A 24,903-nucleotide genomic window follows, 5' to 3' on the forward strand; every position below is an offset into this window, starting at 1 on the left:
GTATTTTTATTTCTTTGTTTGCTTTTTGGAGAAAGTGACAGAAAAAATGACCTATTAGGGCTTTTTTTCAAGAGTTCTCCTAACCCAGCCTGATCTCTAATCTTTTGCAATGCATGTCCAAACTACTTGTAAATCCTTTGGAGAAAGAGGCATATCTTTTGTGAGCATTAAGCAATATGTGTATCCTCAAGGATGCTTGCTTTATAGAAATAACCCCCATGAAGATGAGCATTTTGGCAGAGGGTTGATGGAGGCAGCATTGGGTGCAGGGAGACCTATTAAACCACCACGAGGTGTGTGGCTTTTTGTAGGCAGTGTCTGACCAGGATGCTTGCATGTGATTCTGCAGGCTGTTTGTATGTAGAGTGTATGTAAATATTAGGAGACAGGGCATCAGAGTGATTGCAGCTTAAGTAGGGAAACACTGCTACAACAATGCCGCTGCGTTCATAATCCTCCATGAGTGTTCTCTGCTTTAGTTAAATATGCAGAGACTGATGGAGATTGCCAGTGGATTAGCTCTCGTGTGACTGGTGCCAGGGATTGATTAGCATAAACAAATTTCTTCTCCGGCTTCCCATCAGTAAGGACAGGAATGCAGCAAGCGGTCCCTCCACTACCTGGAAGGGTGCTCAGATGCTGGGGAGGAAAACTGGAATGGGGAACAGTTTGCTCCCAGTTTTAACTGTGGGGACCAAAGTAATCCCAAGAGTTCTGTAGTGAGCACATCCCCATAGTTTACCTTGCAGAGCTCACAAATTGGCTGCTTTAATTTTTGTTGTGCTTGCAAAGGCAATTTTGAGGGTTGTGGAGCTTTTATATTGTGTGATTTCTTTCTGTGCCATCTTTTCAGTGATCCTATTTCAGCAGCTGAGTAAAGCAGGGACCTGAAGGCCAATAGAAATAGGGCTCTGGGCTGGGTTTTTGGTTGGTTTGGGATTGGTTGGTTGTTTTGGTTTGGTTTTTTGCTTGAGTTTTCCTTATTTCAGTTCTCATCAAAATGAGGGCACAAGCCCAGTGATGGGTGTGGTTTTGAGTGGCCACAAGTGTACCTAGTCATTATGGAAAATTCGGGGCTCAACTCTGAGCTTGTGCTCCCAATGCAAAAGTCTAATCCCCTTTTTGTGCCTCTCCACAAACATTCTGTGTGTGCATCAGGATCCCTGGGACTGTCAGTTGCTGGTATAATATTGATCCTTTCAAATGTAGCCTTGATGGTGCTGTGGACAGGGATTTTCTGACCAAACAAACTTAAGGCCTGATAATAATTGAAAATGCTGGGTGGTTGACCAGGCAAAACACCTGCTTATAGGAATCAGATTTCGTCTCAAAGTCAGCAGACATTTCCTTGGAGAAATCCTGAATTCTGATGGAAATCAATATTTAAAGGGACACTGATGGTCTGGGGAGAAACCTCTATGTAAGGTGCTTTCAAGTCCTAGCAAACTCTTTAGGGAATAACACCTGAATGCTAAATATAGACCAGAACAAAGAACTGTGCTGTGAAGTAGTGAAATAGTCTTTCCCAGCAGACAGGAGGAAGGGCATTGTCAGGGGCTCTTTCTGCAGCCCTGGAAGAATGACATTAGAAGCTTGTTATATCTGTAGCCTGCATGCATTTTTTTTATTTCCTCTTGATAAGTAAATGAAAGCCCCCAACCAGCTTAAGGTACATTCATTAAGTCTTACTAAATACAGGGGTAAAGAAGTCATTCTGCAGCATTTCCATAGAGAAGTGAGTAGCTTGCATTAAAAACACAAATCTTCATGGAGCAAGAGCTGATTTTACAGGGTGCAGAAAGTGATTTGGTATTTCAGTTGAAAGGTTTGATCAGAGAAGAGGGAAGAAGCTGACAGGAGATGTTCAAGGCTGCCTAATTTCAAACTCGGTAATAATTTCTTTCACTGGCTAAAGGCAGGGCAATCAAATAGAGAATCCCTTCACGGCTCTCCCATCACAAGTGATCCCATGGAAATGGGAGAAGTCAGATTCAGTCCAACACTTCTGCTTTGTGGGTTTGCTGCTTGCTGGAGCTGTTTTACTGGCCAAAAGCAGCCACAGGCCTGTCAGTGAGAAAAAGGATGTCTTGGGACAGCACTGTCAGATCTTTCTCCAGGTGTTGTACTTCACACACAGATGCAAATGATGAGCTGTTATGGTGGAATCAATGAGAAGAGCTCAGAACCAAAGCTCAGTTTGTCCTAATGCATTTTGTGTCCCTGATTGCTGAAGCAGTGCACAATATTTGTGCATCTTGCAGCACTTCACAGTGAGGGACTAGCTTTTGTTAAAACGTGGAAAAGTAATGAGATGCAGTGAATGGTCCATGGGAAGATGATGACTGAGCAGAGAGTTCAGCCTCTCACTACCTTGTGAGTGCCAGGACATACATCCCTGTATTTGGCATCACTGGTTTTGAGCTCCTAAAGGCAAAACTAATAAATAATAGGTGTGCTACTGTACAGATGGGATGAACCCCCCAAACTCTTCCCTCCTCCCCACCCCATCTCATACCAATACAGGTCTGGAACTGCTTTGATCCCCACCAGAACAAGGACTAAACATTAAAGTGAATTATCCCAAAGTTGCTCCTCATTAATTGAAAACTGCAGGCACTTGGGAACATCTGTCCAGATTGTCTGAACATTCCCTTCGCTTCAGTAGTTGCACTGAGGGAGCAGAACAAATCAACACACACCAACACCACCCATTCACCTTCCCTGTGGTCAGTCACAGTGGTGTGAGTGAGCAGCAGCCATAAGGGAGCCGCAGGTAGGGATGGTTGTGTAGACAAGGAGTCAGATGGAAAAACAGTGTCTTTCCATGGTAAATGGGGGAAGCTGGGAAGGAGAGACCAAGGGGCTGAGTGGGAATGCAGGCATTCTTACACTCGTATGGGCACTGGGGGGGCTTATAGGCACACTGTCTGCCACAGAGGAGGGGCAGTGCTGGAGGACTCCAGCAGGTTGTGCCGTGGGAAGAAACCATCTGGCTAGGAAACAGCCTCCCTCTACCCTTACTGTGCGTTTTTGAGGTTACATCAAGTGATAGAAATCAGAGAAAACCCACTGAAACAACGAGCTCTGCCCACTGAGTGAGAGTGTGGAAGGTTTTATCCCAAGCCCTTGAGGGCCAGTACCTGGTGGGCAGGAGGATACAGCATCTCCAGTCTGTACCAGCATGCCTTTGGTTCCCACAGGCTGTGCTGGGGTGGTGTCTCTTTAAGGGCAGGTTACAGAGCACATGAATTACGATACTCCAGTAATCCCTTCACATTGCCCAGTCCTCCATGCAGCAGGAAATGTGGGACAAGCCGGGTTTTGAGATTATCTCATGCTTTGCAAAGCCAGTTCCCTTTGTGCTTTTAGAAAGAGCTTGCTCCTGCAGTGGGCAGGGGGCTGGGGGTGACGTTCCCAGTGGGATGCTGTCCCATGCCCACAGCGGCACCTCCAGGGCCATGGCAGTGTTTGTGTGGGCTCTGTCCTCCTCCACATATCCCAGTACCTGTCTTTTGTGATGGTTGCTGAACCACCTAGTTCCTATCATCCTTGACAGAGATCACGTTTACCTCCCAGACCCCTTCCTCCACGGGGATGTAGTTACTTGATCCAAGGACAACACTACCTTTGCACTGGAGTTTCCCACAGCTTCCAAACTGGTCGGCTTTTTGCCCACCAAAGCTGGCTCTCGGGATGGTGCAAGGGGAAAGAGGTATTGCTCTGGCCATATGCTTTGCTGAAGATGTGCAGATCCTTAGGAGCACAGTGAATCATCTCCTGCACTCTTTAATTTCATGCAAATGCCAAGGCAGGAGCAACCTGGGTCAAGAGAACCCAGGAGATACCAGTGACATCTCCATAGCTAAATAAAACAGGATCCTCTGCAGCACCAGGGATTTGCCTATGGTTGGGAAATGCTGTGTGATTCACTGCTGATGGTTGCTACTCTGATAGCCCTGTGTGCAGTCCCGCTGTGGGAGATGCTGCTTTTCCTCCTCTTGTCTCACCTACCCAGCTCACCTTTGCCTGGCACACGTTGGCAGCTCTCCAAAATAACTTTCCTCGTGTCCTCAGCCCCTGGTGAGGCTGAGATTTGAAGAGAAATGACTTGGTGTTCTTTAGCTGCTCATGTATTTTTTTCTCAGCCCATGACTGCGCACTGAACCTGCTCTTATTCCTCAGTGAACTGTACCTGAGATGCCTCCCCACTGCACCTTGGTGAGACTGGCAAGCCTTGCTGCCTCTCCCTTCATGCCTTATTTCCAGCCAGGAGGTTTTCTCCTGGGAGTTACTATCCCTAGTTAATTCATTACACGGATTGAGTTGATGCTTCACCTGTTTCACCCTGCACACAACACAGGTTTGCTCATGTTTCAGGATCCTGTTGCTGCTGGAAAGCAACTGGTATCACCAAGGGCCAGCTCTGTATTACTGAAATGCTGACATCCTTCATCCCTGTCTTTGCAATTTGGTTCTTGTGCACTTTGAATGACTCACTGAGCATCTCTGTGCCACCTTCTCCCCACAGATGTGGTACCTGCTGCTGCTCCTTCCCTTTGCACTAATGGAAAACTGCATTATCAGTCTTGGGCCCTGCTAGTGATAAAATCTCATCACAAAATGTCAGATCTAATACTCCCCTCTGTCCCAATCCTTTCCTCAGCCCCTGGAAAATGTTAGTTGACAAGAGAATTTGGCAAATTGTTCTATTTGAAAAGGTGGGGAGGAAAATATTTCTGATTTCTCAGTCCAGCCTGTCTTGCTGCCTTTTTTTCCCTGCCTTTTTGGGAGGCAGGGAGATTGACGAAGGGGATAGAGCAGGTAAGCTGAAAATTGTTAGCTGTTTTGAAATTACAATGTAAGTGTGTTTTTAAAGGACCCAAACTGAAAGGAAGTATTTGTGAGTTATGAAACAAAATATTTCAATTGTCCTAAGGCAGAGTCAGTTTAGTTTTTAATTTGCATCTCTGGAGTATTTATAAGAATTACCATTATTTGTTAAGAATTAAAGAAAATACTGTAAGATTAAATACTAAAAATACCATCAAATTGCTGTATCTATACTGATTACTGTTTTTATTGGCATCAGTGGGAGCTTCCCGAGAGGCTGGTAGAGCTAGGGTTGGATCTTTGATCTGTTTACTCCTGCTGTTATTTACCACTGGCTGGGAAACATGGGAAAAGATCGAGCAAGTGATATTAAAGCTGGCCCCAAAATGTATCCCATCTTTATCCTTAGCAGCAACCCCAAAACTGGGAAGAGAGGTTTTGCAAGACCTCTTTCTCTACTAAGCAGCAGCTTTGTGGTTGCATGACTAGGTGGGTGATGTGGAAAGTGTTTTCCCAATGAGGGGGAGTGGCTAGCCATTGTGCAGAATTTCTGGAAAGAGGAAGGATGTCTTAAGCTAATTCTAACTTTCCTAATTTCCTCTTGAGTCCTCAATTCCACATAATTGTTCAACCACAGGCACTATCCCAATTGCCTAATAGCCTAATTCTTGTGCCCAGTAGCATGCTCTGTTGATCCTTGAGCATAGTTCTGCTCTGTACAGACCCTAAACTATCCATTGTTTTTCCACAATCTACTTGCTTTGTGAATTAAAGTGTAAAATATTAATATTGCAACAGTAGGATTTTGTTGGAGTCTCAAAAGAAGATAACAAAAAAGGGATGGGTTGAGACAGTTATTTTCTTGATTTTAGGACATAGAATAAGAAAAAACACAATTAACATGAGGGGTTTTTAAGGTAACCTAGAGGTGAATAATAATTTAATAGCTTTTAAAAGATCTTAGATAGGTGGATCCTCTATCCCACATTGCCCTCTAGTGAGGACATTGCAGAGCAAATTGTGCCTTCCTGCAGCCACCAGGATATGAAATGTGGTATTTTAATAACTGAGCTTGTTTCTCAAGCCTTGTAATGGCTCGTTTCTGATGTGGTGGTGGTGTGATACAACAGTGCGAGGAGGGGCACAATTCATCTGTCACCTGTGCTGTCACCTGTACGTGCACTGGCCACAGCTTTCTTGACATTTGCTTCATCTGAGCTATCTACCTCTGCAAGCATTTTCCTCCTGCTGCTTGATTACCAGCCACAGGTCCCTGCTCTCTTCTTCTTTGGGAAAAGGGGAAAATATTCCTGGGGGACAGTTTGGTGAAGGATGATCTTTTTCTGTGTTCTTTGTCTTTTGTTCTTTGTTCCGTGAACATACTCCAGTTCTGTGGTTTTGTCTGTGTGTATATATGGCCTGTGGTTTGGAGATCATCATGGGACAAACTTCCATCCCTCTTTAACCCAACACTGGGGCATCCAAAAGTGTTGCTTAGAGGATTAGAACTGGCCCTTGTCCTTCTGCCTGCCTAGCTATGTGACAAGACACATTGGTGCCACAAGACAATTTTGGTGTGTTCCCAGAGCTGTTAAGCACAGAAAGTCATCAACCAGTAAAAGGTTTTCAAAACAAAACAAACAAACAAAACAAAAACCAAAACAACAATAAAATAAAACAACAAAAAAAAAGAGATAACAGAAGGAAAACAAATATCTGCTGCCTCTGGAGTGCAGGTCATGCAAGGTCTCACCTAAAGCTGCCCTGTGGTGCCCAGAATTGACCACTCCTGGTGTGTGGGTGCCCCAGATCAGCTGTCTTAATGGCCACACAGTCCTTTTGCTCACACACAGGTACCATCAGGGCAGTGGCACAGCAGCTCAGCAGCCCCCTAGGTTCCTTGGTGCCTGTGGGAACCTGTTGCAGCCCAGTGTGCTTTGCTGCCTTCCCTTGGAGGGCCATCCCTGTGGATGGGAACCCTCAGACAGCTCTGGGTGCTGGATACAGGGGTCTGGGCTGAGGATCTGCGTCTGGGAAAGAGCGAGATGCTCAGGTCTGCCTGAACTTTCCCTTATACCTTCTAGGGCAGAGAAGAGCAAAACAATGTCCAGAGTCCTGAAGTCCAAGGACTCTTCATCCAAAACATAGGCTCTGTTTGTCACTGCCCCAACCTATATGTGTCCTTATGTGCTTGGCCATATTCATGCAGAAATTCATAACTCATCTTCAGCCATCAAAAATTAACCTGGTTTTTGATTGCTGGCTTGTTCATCAGAGTAGTAACCATGGCCGTCTCTGCTAGATGCTGTCTGTTTTAGCTCTTTGACTAAAAACTTAGCAGTTTTAGAACAGTTCTAAAACCTGTGAATTCCTGCATGCAGACACAACCTGACTGGGCATGTGGCAAATACCTGGGTGATGACAATGCCCTGTGGCCATTGCCATCCTCCCAGGGGCTCTGGGACCCCCAGGAACACCATCATGTCGGGGGAGCCAGGGTGAGCAGCACTGTCACCCAGCCTGCTCCACATGGCACTTATGGGCTGAATGACAAACACTAATGCCATCTAGTGACCAAAAAAAAAAAAAGTGACATGGATATTTTATGAAATACCATTATAGCCCCAAGTGAGGCTGACCTTGAGGGCTGCAAAGGAGGGAAATGGTGCTGAGTGTGCTGGGAAAAAAAAATACCTTTTTCTCTTTTCTTCCCAGCTGTCTTTTCCTGCATTTCACATTTCATGAAGTGCTTCTGCATGTAACAAGGGACTGGGATCTCCCACACGAGGCTTTATAGGTACCCAAGCGAGCAAGGCACAGGCTTCCTAAGCAGCTCTGTTGCTCAAGGAGCACAAACTCCCCAGTTTACTGATGGATCATGGGGCACAAACCCAACACCCCAGGACAAGGTGACTGCAGATGGCTGGTTCACTAGTGACATGGACAGCATGGGCAGAGACCCTGGGGACTAATTTAAGCTGGCAGCACAGCTGCCACACAGTGCCATTGCTGCAGCTTTGAGCTTGGCTGAAATAGGGCAGGGGATGGCAGCTCCTGCTGCTGCTCTGACAGCAGTGACTCCTTACTGTGGCTCATACAACCTGTCACTTTTTTTCCTCCCAGCACCTTTGTTTCCTCCTCTTGCTGCTGTAGGTGGTGAGAGCCATGAAGGCATAACACGCTGGGTCTCTGTGTGAGCAGCTGGCTGGAGGCACCGCTGCTTTGTACCTGGTTACTAATCCAGCCAGGTCCCAGTGCCGACAAACTGGAGGACTTAGTTTGCACCTTGCATTTTAAAAATGAAGGTGCAGTTGTTTCTGACCATACCAGCTTATTCTGCTTGACTAAGCCGTCACCAGCAGGTGTGGTTTGCCCTGTGTAGGGCTGGTGGTCTCCTGGGAATATTCTGCAGTTCTGGTAATTTCTCCAACTCCTGAGAAATGCACAGAGAGAGAACTTGGGAATTAAAAGTTTCCCGATAAGGAAGTTGAGGGCTGAGATAGCTGCGATGAAGTGCATTATGGATGCACTGAGATGCCAGGCAGCACCCCCGGAGAGATTTGAAGAGAGATGTGGGATGTACCCCGAAGGAGAGTGAGAAAAGCTCCCAGATGCAAATAATCTCCTTCATGGGCCATTTCTGAAGTGCAGTGACACCAAGACTGGTGCCAGCACAGGCTGTCCCCCCTCACCAGGAACATGGATCCATCAGCACTATCTTGTTCCAGAGGGAACAAGCAGGCTCTTGCTCTGCACTGGCCAGACCTTGTCCCTGCTTTCTTCACAAAGCCATTTACAAGGGTCCTTGAGGGCTTTCTGTTGTTTTTCCTTAATGTTGTTGTTTTCCCAAATGTGAAGGTATCAAATATGTTCTTATTGTCTAATTTACAAATGTTTTGTGTTATTTTTGCTGCTTCTGTTTCTGGATTATCCTTGTGTCCCCCTGCCTTTCTGCCCTGGATAATTGAGAGCTGGCAGTGTGCCTGTAACGTTCCTGTTTCAAGGCCAAAATGGGAGTGAGAATAAATGTTTCTAAATACTGTATTGAAACAAGTAACTAATTTACTCATAATAGCTCTTCTTCTGGCATTACAGTGGTAATTTCATGCAGGTTTTGCAGGGGGAGTGAGCAGTTGTGAGAGGTTGGAAGAGCCATGTGCCTTGGGGAATATTTGCTGTGTGTGTATAGTGGCGAGAAGGGATTCACGGATTTGGAAAAGTGCTCCTACTTCTGTAAAGGGACTTTATCCAGCCAGCTGTGACAATGCTTATTTCATAGATTTGCTGGTCCTAAGTCTGAAAATTCTGCCTACCAGGAGTTTAGCTGGAGGAGGCAAAGGCGAAGACAAAGATTTCCCCATGGGGAGAAGGCAAGCATAGCCCTGTCTATTTGGCATCCTGCATCTTTCAGGAGACAAGCAGAACAACTTGCAATGAATAACCAGTGCCTAGTACTAATTTTGTCTTTTCTCTCTCCTTGTAGGGATCCTGTTTACGATGCTGGTATTTGGACCAGCCTGTGGATTTATCTTGGGCTCCTTCTGTACCAAAATCTATGTGGATGCTGTCTTCATTGACACAAGTAAGGAGAAATGGGTTTGATTTCAAATGGAATACACTACAGTTGTACCAGCAGGATGTTGATACTCACAAGCAGAAAACTGCCTGTTGTTCCATCTTGAGTGCCTCCTGCATGTATGGGTGTCACTTTTAGAGTGGTTTTATGACTGGGATTCAAAAGTTTTCAGCTCTGTTCTGATAAACAGATTTGCAGTCATTAAAAATTGTCCTCTTCCTTTGTTTTTTCTACTGCGAGATGAGTTTCACCCAGCTCTTAGAGAACACCTTGAAATATCACTGTGGCAGGGCAGATGGCTACACATGCACATAGTCATGCCAGGGGAGCTGTGTCCAGAGCACAGGATGAAATCTGGAGAACTGCCACCCCAGGAGCTGTGGGAACCCTCCAGGTTCTGGTGGAGGTACCACCAGTAAGACCCATGCCCAGCACCTTCTGCCAATGACCTTGCTTCAGCCCCACAGCATAATTCCTTTTTCCTAAAGCTGTGCTAATTATTGCTCACCTTGACTGCACTTGGATAAATCAGATTGTTTGTTAATTGATTTTTTTGTTCATTAAGACAAAAATCTGCCTATTCTGCTTTTACTCATACCTGCACTGTGTGCTCTTTGCCATGAGAGGGCAATATGTAACAGGCAGTTCTCCACTGCTCCCTCAGCCCTCTGGCTGCAAACTCGACGCTTTTCTTTTCCCTCAGTTATTCAGATGTTTTTTCCATAGCTCCATCGAATCCTCCAGACCCTTTTTCATGGGTATTGTCCCTTTTGAGGTTGCATTTCAGCTCTGTGATGTTGCAAATACATCATCACAGAACTCAGAACAGAATTATGCAAATCTGGAAGAGAGCTACTGCCTTTTCTTGGTCTCACATAGACACGGCAGCTGAAGAAATATAAATAATATCAAATGAAAAACAAGTATCTTCTTTTGATGGCTGAGACTTTTGGCTGCAGTTTGATTCAAACACCACCTGGCCCCTTTTCATTCCTTGGCTTTACCAAAGCCTTTTTTGGTTCTGTAGGCAGAGAAACTTGTTTGAACCCTGTTCGATATTTGACCATTAAGTATAATTTACACTATAATATGAATGTAGAGAAGAAAATATTTCCTCTCCCAGAAGGTGAAGTTGTGGAAGTCCTCACCATGAAGTATTAAAAATTGACAAATGGATTAAAAAAAAATGGGGCAAGTTTATAGAAGAAAAAATGAACATGACAAAATCTAGCTTATAAAGCCCCCAAGCCACAAATCACAAGAATAATATCAGGTATATGCTGACTTTATTCTTGTGGTCTTTCTGGGCAGCTGCAGCTGGTTACCATCAGAGCAAGATGCTGGCCTAGCTAAAAAGTTAATTTGATGTCTTCTGGTCATTTTTAATATGAGACGTTGCTCCGTATTTACACCTCCAAAAGCCCCAGACAAATATGGAGCCACGAAGGAGAGTAGTGGAGTGTTTATCACTGAGAACACAGAGGGGCTGTGGCTCAGCCACCTACGGGGTGGTTGTAGTGCTTCCCAGCTGCAGGTCCAGCTGGCTTTGGCCATGGTCCATTGCTGTCCTGCAGAGGCTGGGACACACATGGCCTCTGTCTGTTTTTGTATGGGAGCTTCCATGCTGCAGCTGGCTCTGGTTTGCAGCTCGAGGTGGCACGAGGAGACCAAGCTCCAGGGGGTTGAGCCTTGTCCTGCTCCCTGTTTTGGGCAGGTGTGGGATGCCAGGGCTTGCTGATGCACTGGCCTCCATGCAGGAGCTATTTTAGGAAGGGAATATAAAGAGCATCTTGATTTACCTGGCTCTTCACAGTGCTGTGTTCCCAAGATCCTGAAGAAGATGCACTTCAGGCAGGAGAAAATAGTAGCAGAAGAATCCAGTCCCTCCACAACACTATTTTTCAAACTTTATCTGTATTTGAGAGCTACGTGTTATTTTCCCTTAGGAGAAAAGAGTTTCCTTCTGTCTCTGCTTGAGAGACAACTTGATTGCCTCACTTGAGACAGATTTTTCAGAGTGGCAGTAACCAGACAGACATCATGAACAGAGGAGCTTGTTATTCCAGCCACGCAGACCTGGGTCTCCCCCAGGAGTCAGCTCAGCACTGGGCACCCTTGTGGCTGTGGCAGCAAGGCAGCTGTTGGGAACACAGCTTTTCGTGTCCTGCTGTTTATTTTTATTCCCCTAAACTGACTCCAGACACTTCTTTTGCCTTATCACTGCTGAGTGATGGTCTACAGGATACTTTTGCCTTTCACTTTGCTTTTCTTCATTTTCTGATTATTTCTCTACATTCCTGAGCCCATTTGATGCAGCGTGAGTTTCTTTTTCAATATTTAGGATTGTTTCACCTTCCACAGGTGCCCCTAAAGCCCATTGAAATGCCCATCTGTCTTTTGCTGAAAAGGGCTGTGAATTCAAGGCTAGGAGAGCACTGACTTCCTGGGAAAAAGGGGTAAAACAGGGTGGAGATGCAACATCATTGTCTGCACTGCTGCTTCTCTGTGTAGATCAGTAGGTGTGTTGGCTGTGTGTGAACAGGGGAACAGGCTGGGACAGGGGTGCCAAAAGCTTGATGCCAGCACAGGGGACACTGACAGGAATATGGTAGCTTTCTAGAGCTGGCAGAGCCAAGACAGTGGAGAGAAGCTCTTGATTACGGGATGTTGCAGAAGCAGGATGTACCATCCATATAGAAAAGGTAATGGGAGCTTGTCCTAAGGATCTCTTGGACCTGGAGGTCCTTACGCAGTGGTGGCTCACATAGTACAGGTGTGGGGTGGGCTGCAGGCCCCCACCTTGCGTCTTGTATCCCTTATCAGCCAACAAAGCCCCCAGCAACTGTCCCCCTACAGGATCATCACACTGTTGTCTTCCCCTCCCCGTGTGTGCCCTCGCAGGTAAGCTGGACATAACCCCGGACGACCCTCGGTGGATCGGTGCGTGGTGGGGAGGCTTCCTGCTGTGTGGTGCCTTACTCTTCTTCTCGTCCCTGCCGATGTTCGGGTTCCCGCAGTCGCTGCCCCCGCGGCCGGAGCACGCCGGGGAGAGCGAGCAGGCCATGCTTCCCGAGCGGGAATACGACAGGCCCAAGCCGAGCAACGGGGTCCTGCGGCACCCGCTGGATGGGGAGAGCAGCACGACCTGCTTCCAGCAGCTGCGAGGTGAGGCGCTGGCTCTCGTCGTGTTTTCCGTGGGGACCACCAGCAGGTTAACAGCTGGTTGGATTTATAATTGGTCTCTGATTCGGGCTGTCTACCTCTATCCCCGAAATTCCAAAAGAAAAAATTACTATCCTGAAATTTCAGTCCCTAGCTTCTAATTATCTCTGGCATTGTCCTCATTTGAAAGAGAGACTTTGTTCCACTTGAAAGCTTTGTGTTTTGGTTTTTTTTTTAGCTGCAAAGCTTCAGAAATGCGCGATAGTCCTGTAGAGTTGATAAAAAATTGAAGGGGAACACAGTTGCCAGAGCAATTTGTGAGCTTCTCTCCAGTCTACTGTCCTGCTCCCCTCTGCCTCCCAAAGTGGAGAGCGAGCTGGCAAGGGCAATAAAAAGAAATTGGGAGCTCCCAGCATCTGAACTGCAGATTAGTGCAATCCCAGATACAAAGCGATCAGTCCTGGGCATCACCACAGCTCTTAAACTGGGATGGGGAAGAGGTAGATATCAGCCCAGAATAGCAGCAGTATGACAGGGCAGAGCATCACTTGTGGCAAATTAGAGAGAAAATCCCACATCATGTCCTGCAGTGATGGAAATGGAGCTGACTCTAATTAAAGTCAGCTGAGGATCCAGCATTTCATGGGAGAGTGTGGGCAGATCTCCTTTCTGTAGGCTGCACTAGAAAATCCTTCATCTGAGAGGGTGGTTCTGTAGCACTGGTGGCTGCTTCCCACTCCCTGTCACTGTGGCAGAGCGAGTTTCATTACTGCCTGATGTATTTAGATAAATGAGGACAAAATCACTTACTTCCCTTGCAGTTGCCTTAATTGGGAGTTGAAGGATGTACAGGGGGGAAGGAAGAAGAGACTTTGGGGAAAAAAGTATTTTCTAAACATAAAAATACCTTGAATAGTTGATGTGGTAGTTCACTAAGGGAAGGTCAAAGATGTGAAATTCTGACTTGATGAGAAAATTCAAAAGAAAGGTAAAGGGATAAATTGTTTGAAACTTTGTCAGTAAAATTAATTTCTTCATCCTTTCAAGGATTTTCTCTGTTTTGAGGAATAGATTTTTCCCATGGTATGTCCATCTGGATAATTCTGTGGCTTTTGTTGTGTATACACCAGGGTGTCTACTTCTAACCACTGAGTTTTTGGTGCGGGCACTAGACATTTTTTCAGGTTTTCATATAGAAAAAGGAAAGTATGACATATCCCTGCTGCATGGAGGGATAGCAGTTCAGCCTAAGGATGGTGCTGAGCATCTTGCACACAGGGAGGCCATGGGGGGGTTCATTGAGCATCTGCTGCTCATTGAAGTGGAGAAATTAAGCTGCCACTTCCATATGCTTCAAGTATTGATTACATCAGGAGGCACCACAGTCTTCCACATTAGTACTCTCATTGCAGGTAACCCCATTTTGGATCTGTCAGTATTTCGGGAGTCTTTTTGTAGATGGACTTTGAAATATAATTTATATCACATCAAATAAGACAAGGAATGACCTTTTTAGTTATTCCTTTGAGGCTGTCACAGATGACACGGTGTTGGTGGCTGACACCTCCTTTCAAGTCCCTTGCCACTACTGTTGCAGTTGGAATGTGGTCAAGAGTTGTGTTGCTAAAGTGCCTGCCTGGAAATGTTCAGGCACGTTCCACAAGGGAAGGCAAACACCCCTCATCATTCCTGATGAACAGTGCTTCAGGTGATGGTTTAATCTTTCTGTGGATGTACATTATTTTGCTAGCACCTGAAATACCTATATGCATTTCTGTGTGGCGGGAGCTGATATCCTTAATCTATTTGTCAATTGCACATATTTTCCTTTGGGGAAAGTTGGACTGTTTAGCCTTTATCCTAGGATAAGAAGGACTCTTTATTATATACAGAGGTTAAAAATATATATGTGCATGCATAGTCATGTCTTCTGTCCTAATATGGACCTTGAGCTTAACATAAATTTGGGATGCTGAACAGAATCATAGAATCGTAGAATGACATGAGTTGGAAGGGACCTTAAAGATCATCCAGTTCCAACCCCACTGCCATGAGCAGGGACACCTTTCACTAGACCAAGTTGCTCAGAGATACATCCAACCTGGCCTTGAACACTTCCAGGGATGGGACATCCAGAGCTTCTCTGGGCAACAGTGGAGAATTTACCTGTGCATGGGTTTGGGGGTGGAGATGCTCGTTGGGGTTTGTATGGCCATAAATGACTTCATTTCTAGCAAGCATTGTGTCTGTAGCTTGTCCTGGGTGGGGCTGTGCCTGCTGTAAGTCTGTGTCTGCATGGAGGTGTGGATTGTCCATCTCTTGGGCGAGTGTGGGGAGGAAGAGCTGTTTCTCTGGACTGATTGTGTGAATACCCCTTGTATCAACAACGCATCCTTAGAGGCTGAACTGCATCTCCTTTTTGGCTATTGAAGGGGTGTTATTGCTTTTTGCTCTATTTTTTCCAAGCCTTGCAGTGACTGCCACAAGAGGGAGGACATGGTAGGAGAGGGAGCAGGGCGGTGTCAGCTGGGGACACGCTCCAAGCCGGGTCACGGCTGTCAGCCAGCGACACGGCACGGCTGGCACGTGGGAGGATGCTCGAGACACTACAAGATCTGCTGAAAGTCAGTGAGATGCAGGGCTGGCTGAGATTCCTTGGCTTTCCTTTTCCTAGCCTTAGCACGCAGAAAAATCCAGGACTATTATAAAAAGAACACTCTCAAAGTATCGATCTTTTACATCTCTGTCAAGGTCTAAGCAGGAGGGAGGGCCCAGCTTTGGGGGAGCCATGGCATCTCTTCCTGTGGGGTATTTTCATGCCAGGGAAAGTAGCATCCTCAAGAGGAGCTTCAAACTTGAAAGAAAAGCAATGCCTTTGAATAGCACGAGGTGAAGAGGCAATCAAAGGCAGTGGAGGCGGCGGGGGGCTGCCACGGCTGCTCTGCACAGGGGCACTGCAACTCAGGCAAGAAAGCTTTGGGACAGTCCTGGGAGCTGCTTCCTGTTGCTAAATTGGCATGTGAGTGCTGCACCACTTTGCCTGACTAGTATTTCAGTTAAGCAAAGCAAATCCATTTGGGAGCTCAGAGAAGTGAAGGATTAATAGCAGGGAAAGGATGGATAAATGCTGCCATTGCTCTCTGCTCTCGCCTGGCAGCCTGGAAGGGTTATTCCAACCCTGGACTCTTTGTATGGTCTGTGAAAGCACTTCAGGCATGGGCTCTGGTAGTCCTTGCTCTCCTGGGGGCCACAGCTTTGCTTTCCTATGTCTGGTCTGCCTTGGGGACCTCTCTGCTGTTTTGGGTCAGAGATGATGCTCGATGTCAGGGCACCTGTGCCCTCTGCTTGTGTCTGTCCAACATCTGCCCTCTCACTCGGTGTAACACGCTGCCTCTAACCCACCACCTGCTCTACAACGTGCTTGGAAATATTTTGTTAAAATCCTTTTTTTTTCCTACAGAAATGTCACATCTACTGAATTGAGCGGTCAGTTCTGATGACATTTGATTTCAGAATGCTTCCTTGGCTTGATCTTTAACACCCCTGAAACGTTCTACTCTAAATATATTTTGGTTTGCAATTATTTAAACCATAAATTTGTTACATTCTGCCTGTCTGTCTAGCGAGAGAGATTAAAACCCTAAAAGGATTGAAATTGATATGGAATACTTCAGGTTTCAAGAGAGAAGCTCATTCACAAGGAATTAAAAGAAAGCTCACTGTGGAATTAAATGCATTTCAAAACTGCAAGTTCCCTAGATTTGGAAACATTTTGGTTTCTCTTCAGCTTCGTTTTCAAGAGCATAGGAGAGCTGGGATGTACAGCTGACAGCTGTCTTGTCTTCTGTTCAGTTCCTTCCTGCTCTGTGTTCCAATCTGCTGAATACCTAGGGAGGGAGCTGCTCTGAATCCAGGATTTCTCTCCCAAAAAGTGCTGTCTGGGAGCAGACATGTAGTGCTGTGCCAGAGGTGCAGATGTGCAGGGAGGGTCTGGGCCGTGGAGAGCCTGTTGTGCTCTGAGATGAGTTCATAGGACTGGGTGGGATAAAGGGTGACAGGATCACTTTCAACTTGTGACTCTAATGAGTGATAGTGGCAACCTTTTGGAGAGGGCTCCCTCTGTGCCTTCATTCAGTGATGAATCTTTGGCCCAGATCAAGGCAGGTACCAAGATTTTAATGCCGTCTTGGATTTGGGTTTTGTCCCTCTACCAACATGTAAAAAGCTTGCTGAGAAATCCAAGTCTTAGGTGAGAGGGCGGTGGGTGATCATAAAACACATCAGGTCCCATCAGTCTCCAAGTTTCCTTTGGCTTGCTTTTTGTGAGGGTGTGGGCATTGTTGTCCAGTTCTTCTGGGCTGTTTCCAAGCCAGTGTCCTTGTTTTCAGCACCTTTGATTAAATCAGAAAGGCCTTCAGCCTGCACACCTTGGGACCAAAGCTGAGCAGCAGCCAAAGTCAGGCAGAGCGTGTCTCTGAAAAGATACTGTGCCTTGCCATGACCTCTGTGTCACAGGTGAGGCAGGTTCATGTCCTCCTCTGAAGTCCAGCAAAGGTGGTTGCTGGAGGCAGGTTGATGGACTAAAAGGACCTGCTTCCCTACTGCTGCTTCAAGCTTGTGTCTTGTCAGGAAGACTTTTTGGCATAGGTGTCATCCTTTTCCTTCACATCCTTCATGATAACAATTTTGCCTAGGCCACGTGGTCTTCAGCATATTAATCTGACCTGAGATATCTTCAGCACCTCTTGCCTTACTCCATCTTCTCTTCTCCAGGAGCTACCTCTTTCCAGAACATATTTTCTTCTTGCTGCCTACACTGTTTGCTTCATCCCTTTTCCTCAAGTCTCAAGGTGGAGATTTTGTCTTTTGTTTTGTATTTAGACCTGAGGCTTGCTGCTGACACTGGTAGTAGAAAGTTGTATTTCGGCTCAATGCTACATTTTGCCATTCTGTCACCGCACTGTCCTATGTGGACTGGGCTGTAAACCTCTCTCTAATTTATTACTTTGCTTTCTGTGTTCCTCATCTTTACTGCAAATTGAAAACATGTCTCTGTAGGGTGCTCCAACCAGAAACAGGGGCCTTGGTGATTGTAATGTTCCAAACAATTCATTTCAAGCACCAACGTGATGATTATAGTTTGTCGTTTCTGGAGAGTAGTTAAACCTCATGTAATGAGGTTGCCAATTATCCCCTGTACTCCCCGATGTGCAGTGACAAATCAGAGCTACTTGGTGCACATAAGTGTGTGTGTTTGTCAAGCCTGTGGCCTGTCACCCACAGCAGCCCCACTGTGGGAGACAGGGAGGATGCTTGATGCCTTGGCATGGGTGTTGAGTGTTAAAAGGTGGGAAGTCAAGGGATTGGTGGGGGTGTTGCTGAGCTTTGGGACATCTGCCTGGGTCCCTTGCAATCTGTGGATGATCCTATGACTGATGCTGCATGTGAATGGTCTGAAGAGTTGGGTTTAAAGTGCTTCAGCAGTAAAAAGAGGTGTCACGTTCTTTTCAGTGTATCTTGCCATGCCAGTAAGAATTGCTCTTCTGCCGTCATTTCTGGAGCAGATCAGGTGCATTAGGATAAGGATGTTAAATGCGCTGGTCCTTCCGAGAGTCTGGCACAGCTTGTGGGTTCTCCAAGTAGACTTTTGACTCCAAAAGACCTTTCCATTCCCCCCTTTGGCAGATGTACTTCAAATGTTTATCATGACTTCTGCTGGGATCGGCTCCAGTGGGGAAGTGACATCCTTAGCTGTTGTGTTCCCCAGGGCTCCACTGTCCCCCATCAGACATTTTCTATTCCCCCTCTATACCCAGCACCATATGCCAGGCAGTTGAAAGCATGTCACTCTAGTCTACTGAGAGATTTTTAAACTTCACTGCTGACTTTTAATATCTTGTTCCCAGAGGTATTTCACCCCAAGAACTGAGACAGATAAGGCAGCAGCAGGTGTCAAATGATTGATCTTAACAAATGACAGCAGCAAGATGAAAGTATATTCATTTCTATGGGGAGCCTCCTGTCATTTCCCTTAGAAGATGAAAGGGAATGAGCTGACCCTGGCTGAGGAGATGGTGGAGGCTGCCAGGCATTGCTTGAGTTGTCTGTGCACTGGGTTTTGTGTTACACCTACCTGCTGGTAAGAGACCTGTTGCAGTAGACAGTGGTCAAAGAGGCAGTGGGAGACAGTTCCTGTCCTAGAAAACTCACAGGGAGGAGATGCAATGATCATGGAATCATAGAATCACAGAATATTTTGGGTTGGAAGAGACCTTAAAGGTCATCTCGTTCCAGCCCCTGCTCTATGGGCAAGGACACCTTCCACTAGACCAAGTTGCTCAAAGATGTGTCCCACCTGGCCTTTAAGACTTCCAGAGGCGTCCACAGCATCTCTGGGCAACCTGTTCCAGTGTCTCACCACCCTCACAGTGAAGAATTGCTTCCTTATATCTAATCAAATTCCTTCCTCTTTCAGTTTAAAGCCATTACTCCTTGTCCTATCACTACCTGCCCTTGTCAAAAGTCCCTCTCCAGCTCTCTTGTAGCCCCTTTAGGTGATGAAGTGGTGTGACTCGTAGCCCAGCACTGCCAGGCAAGGCAGTCACAAGGGGCTCCTCTCTTGTGTAAGACAGCGCAATAACTCTGCAAAATTTTTGCTGTCCACCCCAAGCACAGAAGATGGATTTTGACCTTGGTAGTGCATGATGGCTGGGTACCAGCCTTGCCAACTTCAGAAATAAATGTGCATGATCTTTAACTCCCTTCTGCAAAAGGCAGGCTGTCATCACTATTATTTGGTGGATGAAGTTAGAAGTAGACCTTTGTGTCTTTGGAGTAGAATTGGCACAAAGCTACATCTTGAGGAATCCATTAATCTTGAACAAACTGAACTCCAGAGGCACAACAGGCATTAATACCTTAAATATGGCTTTTCAAGCTCAGCACTGCTAAGTCCCCTCTTGCATTTTCTATCTTTTTCCTGGCAAGAAGGGGAAATTCTGTAGGTGGCCACCAAAGAACTGAAGGAGGCAGCAGGTGGCTTCTGAAATTTATCCATGCCTGAATTCCCCCACCCCCATTCCTCCCACACAGTATTTTTTCCTTTTTTTCCTTCCCCCACCACCCTGTTCTACTAAAAATTACTATGCCTCTTGCACCTCCATTATGTTCAGCAAATCCTCATGAAGCAAGAATTTTATACAGTATGGAAAAACATTTGTGATATAAAGAGACCTGAAACTGTGGAGTGGCCCTTTCCAAAAAGGTTAGATCTAATCTAATTATAACCATTTTTCCCCTCTCCCCAAGAAAGAACCAAGGGCACCCAAGCAGAGCCTTGACAATGAGCTGTGCATTGACTTACTGAGGCCAGTGCAAAAAAAAAAAACCTAAGGGAAAACAGAAGCCAACACCAGGGAAATGTCATCTGCCAGACCCTGGTACACCATAGGGGATGCGAGGGATGGATTTTAAAATGCAAATAGGGGTCTGCTGAGGCTTCACTACACTTCAGCAAGGTAATTTTGAAACTTAATGATTTTCACATTTAATTCAGGGAGAAATTAGTCATCAGGTATTGAGACAAAGCAAGGCTCTCTTCTGTACTGGGATCCTCTCCTCTTCAAGCTGTGTTATCTCGACAATAATTAAAATGTGCGCTGAAGTAGAAAATGTGCGATCTGATTCATTAGCGTGATTTCCCTTTGTAAGGTAACTCGTGTTTGCTTATCAGAAACTGAGACAGGCTTGGAGGAGAGAAGACTCTGGACACTAATGATTTGGGAGGGGGTAGCCAAGGGATCATGAAACCAAAGCCGTGTGTGTGTTCATCCTACACAGTGAACAGCTCAGCACGTCCTCTTCCCTCTCAGGTGTCCTTCTTGGGGCTGTCCTGTGCAGGGGCAGGAGTTGGACTTCAGTGATCCTTGTGGGTCCCTTGCATCTCAGGATATTCCATGATAACAACAGGTTACTTCTTTTTTCACCGTTCTGGTATCTGAATTTTTAGATGGCACTGTTTGGGCGTTTCCTTTTGTTCTGGCGTTGCCACATTGCAACCAGCTTGTCTGTGCAGGCAGTAAATGACTCCTGATTTGAAGCAAGTTTCCCCTTCAGGAGAGCAGAAAGGCACCTCCAGCACCTCGAGTAAAGTCTGCACAAACACATCTCTCCCTTTTTCCTCTCTTCTAGTGATCCCCAAAGTAACTAAGCACTTGCTCTCCAATCCTGTCTTCACCTGTATCATCCTGGCAGCCTGCATGGAGATCGCGGTGGTGGCCGGGTTCGCTGCCTTCCTTGGAAAGTACTTGGAGCAGCAGTTCAACCTCACCACCTCATCTGCCAACCAGCTCCTGGGTGAGTAACCACAGGGGCCACCAAATCTCCAGCATCCAAAGGTATTTAAAAGTGTTCAGCGTGGCTGGTAACTGCACCCAGTTTCACTGGTTAGGCTGCCCATAAAGTGACTTGGCTGACATCTAGAAATGTGTCCGTGAGCAGGAGGGGTGGGATCCAGCTGTGCCGTGGCTGCAGAGCACACAGGAGATCTCCAGCATCCTTTCTTCTCAACTGTGCTCTCCAGTGTATCCTGATGCCATCACTTCCCCTGCAGCCGTGACCATTGTGTTAGAAGTAGTCTGGGACAGCCAGGATATGAAAGTCTGTGATAGCCTTAAATGCAGCAGAATTGGGCCATTTGGTTGCCCAAGGCTGCAGTGGCTCTCTGCTTGTTCAAGTTCCCCAGAGTTCTCCATTCCACATCCATTTGGGTTAGGAAGCCCAGTTTCTCCTGTTGGTCACTCCTTTTCCCTTGGCCTGGAAATGATGGGATTGCCATCAGCAGCTAAAGTACCTGACTTAGTGCAGCTTGGTTGTCTTTCAAATGCCCCTTCTCTCTGACCATTCCATGCTGCTGTAGTTTCTCATTTATATATTTCTCAGTGTTCATTTGTTCCCTGTCAGGACACTGATGGCAGAATCTTCATTTATTTGCTGCTGCTGCTCATTCCCAAGCAGGCCCAGCCATTTGTTTATGACAGCCCTTCTCTCAGCAGCACCCAATTAAGATATCTGCAAGTTGATCTTGGATGATCTGCAACCAGAGCTCGCCAGATGGGCAGCTGGCAGTGATCTGTCAAAAACTGGGACATCAGGAAATGGGTGGATCTTAATATCAAAATAAGGTGTTTGCAAGCTGCTCTCCTGACAGTTATTTATTTTCCTATTAAACTCATCAATATCTTCTGGTTTTGCCCTGGTTTCCCAAAAGAAACAATCCCCTGCTGTCAGCCTTGCCTCCCCCAGCAACACCAGAACTCGCTAGTGAATTTTAGTATGATTGGACAGAAGCCCAGAGGTCTCAAAGATGTTAGGCTCTTCTATCTTTTCTGAAAATTAAAGGCTTGGCAAAAGAAAGCAACTTCACTGTTGATCCACTGGGAGAAAGAAAAAAGCTGTTTGGTGGGAGTTGCCTGGGCAGTGGGAAAGGAGACTTTGATACCTCTGTGTTTCTCGCAGCAACTTGTTTAAAAAAAGTTGTTACCACATTTCCCACATGGCATCTAGGAGAGTCCAGAAATGCCAGGATTGGGATGCTCTTCTAAGCTTAGTCTAGGTAGGTGAGATCTAGAGTATAACTGACAGCAAAGGTATAATAGTGAGCCCAAACAAACATGGTGTGATAATGCCTGTCTGTACCTGGAAACGGAGTCACTTCTGGCGGTGATTTTGTATCTTACAGTTTAAAATTCTTTAAGGGAAAATTCGTATTTTCAAATGCAACTCTTGCCTAGTCTCTGAAGTTCAGACTGCTGTGAATTATACCAAGCAGGGCTCATCCAAAGCTTCTAGACAACTTGGAAAATTCTTTATTTTTCTGCCAACTGTTGCAGGAAGCATTAGAGAAGCTGCTGGTTAGGTTAGCTTGGGCCAATCTCAGCAAGTTTGGCATTTCCCTCCAATATGAATGAGAACTGGAAGAAGGTCCTGGTTCTTCTATTCAAAGCAGCATACCTATTTTTATCTGTTCCTCCTTTTTTTAGGCAAGCTCAGCTTGGTGCTGCTCCAGCAGTTGGTCATTACAGGATTTCCCCATGCACAGATCTTGCTGCTGGAGCATAAAACTCTGTTGTAGTGTAGTTCACTGAGCCTTACTCCTTCTTGCTAACTGATTTTTCCTCTTGCAGGGATGACAGCAATTCCATGTGCATGTCTGGGCATATTCCTGGGTGGCCTCTTGGTGAAGAAGCTCAGCCTGTCTGCTCTGGGAGCCATCAGGATGGCCATGCTGGTGAACCTGGTGTCCACAGCTTGCTACGTGTCTTTCCTGTTCCTGGGATGTGACACAGGACCTGTGGCAGGGGTTACTGTTCCCTATGGAAACAAGTGAGTCCCCAGACAGTTTCAAGGTCTTACAGAGCTTTACCAACATAAATCCGTGTTATTGTCCTCAACAGGCAGTGCTGGCCCTCAGACAACCACAGAGCAAGCATATAGAATGCAGTTTGATACAGGGCTCTTACTTTGGGATGTTTCCATGCCACTCCTTGCTGTGAGAGTTGAGTACCTGCAGCTGACTGATTTTAGTTTTACTAAAATCGGTCAAACTGAATCAAAAGGTGCCAGACCTGCTTCTGTGCCCATGGCCACCTGTGTAGCACTTAGTCCATCACACCCTCTGGTTTCCCCTGGCAGTGAGGGACATGCAGTGCTTTGTACACTGATTTAAATGCCCGAGGGGAATTTGTAGAATCAGGTTTTGGATGCCTGGAAATACAGATATGGTGAAGAGAGACTGTTTGTGGCTCCAGGTCTTTTAATGTGAGAAATGAGGCCCATGGTGCCCTGTAGCACTCACAGGATTTGGAGAGAGTTATTCTGTGTTTTCTTTTCGAGTGCTCCTCAGTATGCAGTGGCGACTCTTTAGAAGATGAAAACTTCAGCCTCTCAGCTCCTCACAGTATTACAGAAAAATACAGAGCAATCTCTTGATCATCTCTTTGGGCTTCCCTGGGGCTTCTCATTGGGGTAACAAGGCAGCTGAAGCCTTGCATTAGATTCCCTGTTGCAGAGGGATAGTGGCCATGGCATTTCAGTCCCCAGGGAGAGGCTGTAGCCTGGATTTCTTAAAGCTGGAACCCAGCTAGCCTGCCCACTGCTTTTTTGTAATGTGTTTGTCTTAACTACCCCCTCAAAGCCATCTTTGTGAAGCAACAATTGAAAAAGCTGGCTGATATCATCACACTGTCCATTAATTTCTCTTTTTGTTTCTCTTAACAGCTCAACTCCAACCTCATCTCTGGACCCATATTCCCCCTGCAATAACAACTGTGAATGCCAAACTGATTCCTTCACTCCAGTCTGTGGGGCAGACGGGGTCACATACTTATCTGCCTGCTTTGCTGGCTGCAGCAGCACGGTGAGTGGGCTTTCCTCGGGACCTCTCGCCTGTAGGAACAATTCTGAGAGCTCAAGTGAGCGAGGTTAGTGCGTGTCTGGTAGAGTAGCTCACCCGCAGCCAGCAGTGGTTGCACCCTCAGTAGCTGACCGCACACCTCAGGTGGGCGTGAACCCTTGTCGTTTCTCACTCTGTTGCATAAATGCCCACTCTCTCTGGCAGCAGTGCCAGGGTTACCCATGGAGCAGGATGGGATTTCATATCCTTCTCCTCCTCCTCTGGTCTTTCTCCTCAGCATGGAAGCAAGGAACATGGAGATCTGTGCGGTTGTCCAGTGGTAGAACCCAGATTCTCTGTGAGAGCTTCCTGGCCCAGGCTGTGGGACCAGCTTCTCTTTTGTCCTGCAGCTCCTCATCTCCCCTCTTCTCCACCTGCCCATGTTTGCCCTGCCCAATCCTTTTATTCTTTTTCCTCTTGCTCTTTCCCTGAATCTGGTTCCTAGACACCTACAAGCAGATTCTGGTTTTATTCACCCTTTTTTAAGCTTTCCTTTCTTTCCTCTCACTTCTCTCTCTTTCCTTGCTTTGCTCTGAGCCAGCAGCAAGAGCAGTTGTCAGGGGAGCAGATGCTCCATCCAAAGGCATTCTGCATTTTTCAGTTCTCTATATCTAAGAGTTTATTTCCCTTAGAAAACTCCTAAAGACCAAACCATCTCTGTGTAAAGAAGATGTGGGGAATTTTTAACAGTATCTTAAAAGCCAGCTTTTTCATTTTTGCTGCTGAAATGTTAATGTCTTCTGGGTTAGGCTGAAAATGAGTGCCTGCTGCTCCCGTGGGTGGGGACTGGTTGAATTCCTGCATCCTTGCTCCTTGCCTGGGGCCGTGCCAGGCATGGTGATCGCTGCAGCACTGCCTGTGTGGAATCTGTTGGAGGTCAGCC

The 24,903-nt window shown here is 46.3% G+C and overlaps 1 protein-coding gene across 1 annotated transcript in view; it reads left to right on the forward strand.

Moving 5' to 3' along the window:
• Nucleotides 1-24,903, forward strand: part of SLCO3A1 (solute carrier organic anion transporter family member 3A1) — a 140,154-nt gene that overhangs the window by 95,613 nt on the left and 19,638 nt on the right. The window contains exons 3-7 of the mRNA XM_050309114.1: nt 9,314-9,412; nt 12,308-12,571; nt 20,759-20,923; nt 22,753-22,951; nt 23,846-23,984. Coding sequence (XP_050165071.1) covers nt 9,314-9,412; nt 12,308-12,571; nt 20,759-20,923; nt 22,753-22,951; nt 23,846-23,984 — 866 coding nt within the window. The remainder of the gene's footprint in view (nt 1-9,313; nt 9,413-12,307; nt 12,572-20,758; nt 20,924-22,752; nt 22,952-23,845; nt 23,985-24,903) is intronic.

Source organism: Myiozetetes cayanensis, unplaced genomic scaffold (assembly GCF_022539395.1).
Source record: "Myiozetetes cayanensis isolate MyiCay16 unplaced genomic scaffold, myiCay2020 scf14, whole genome shotgun sequence".
NCBI classification, from domain to species: domain Eukaryota; kingdom Metazoa; phylum Chordata; class Aves; order Passeriformes; family Tyrannidae; genus Myiozetetes; species Myiozetetes cayanensis.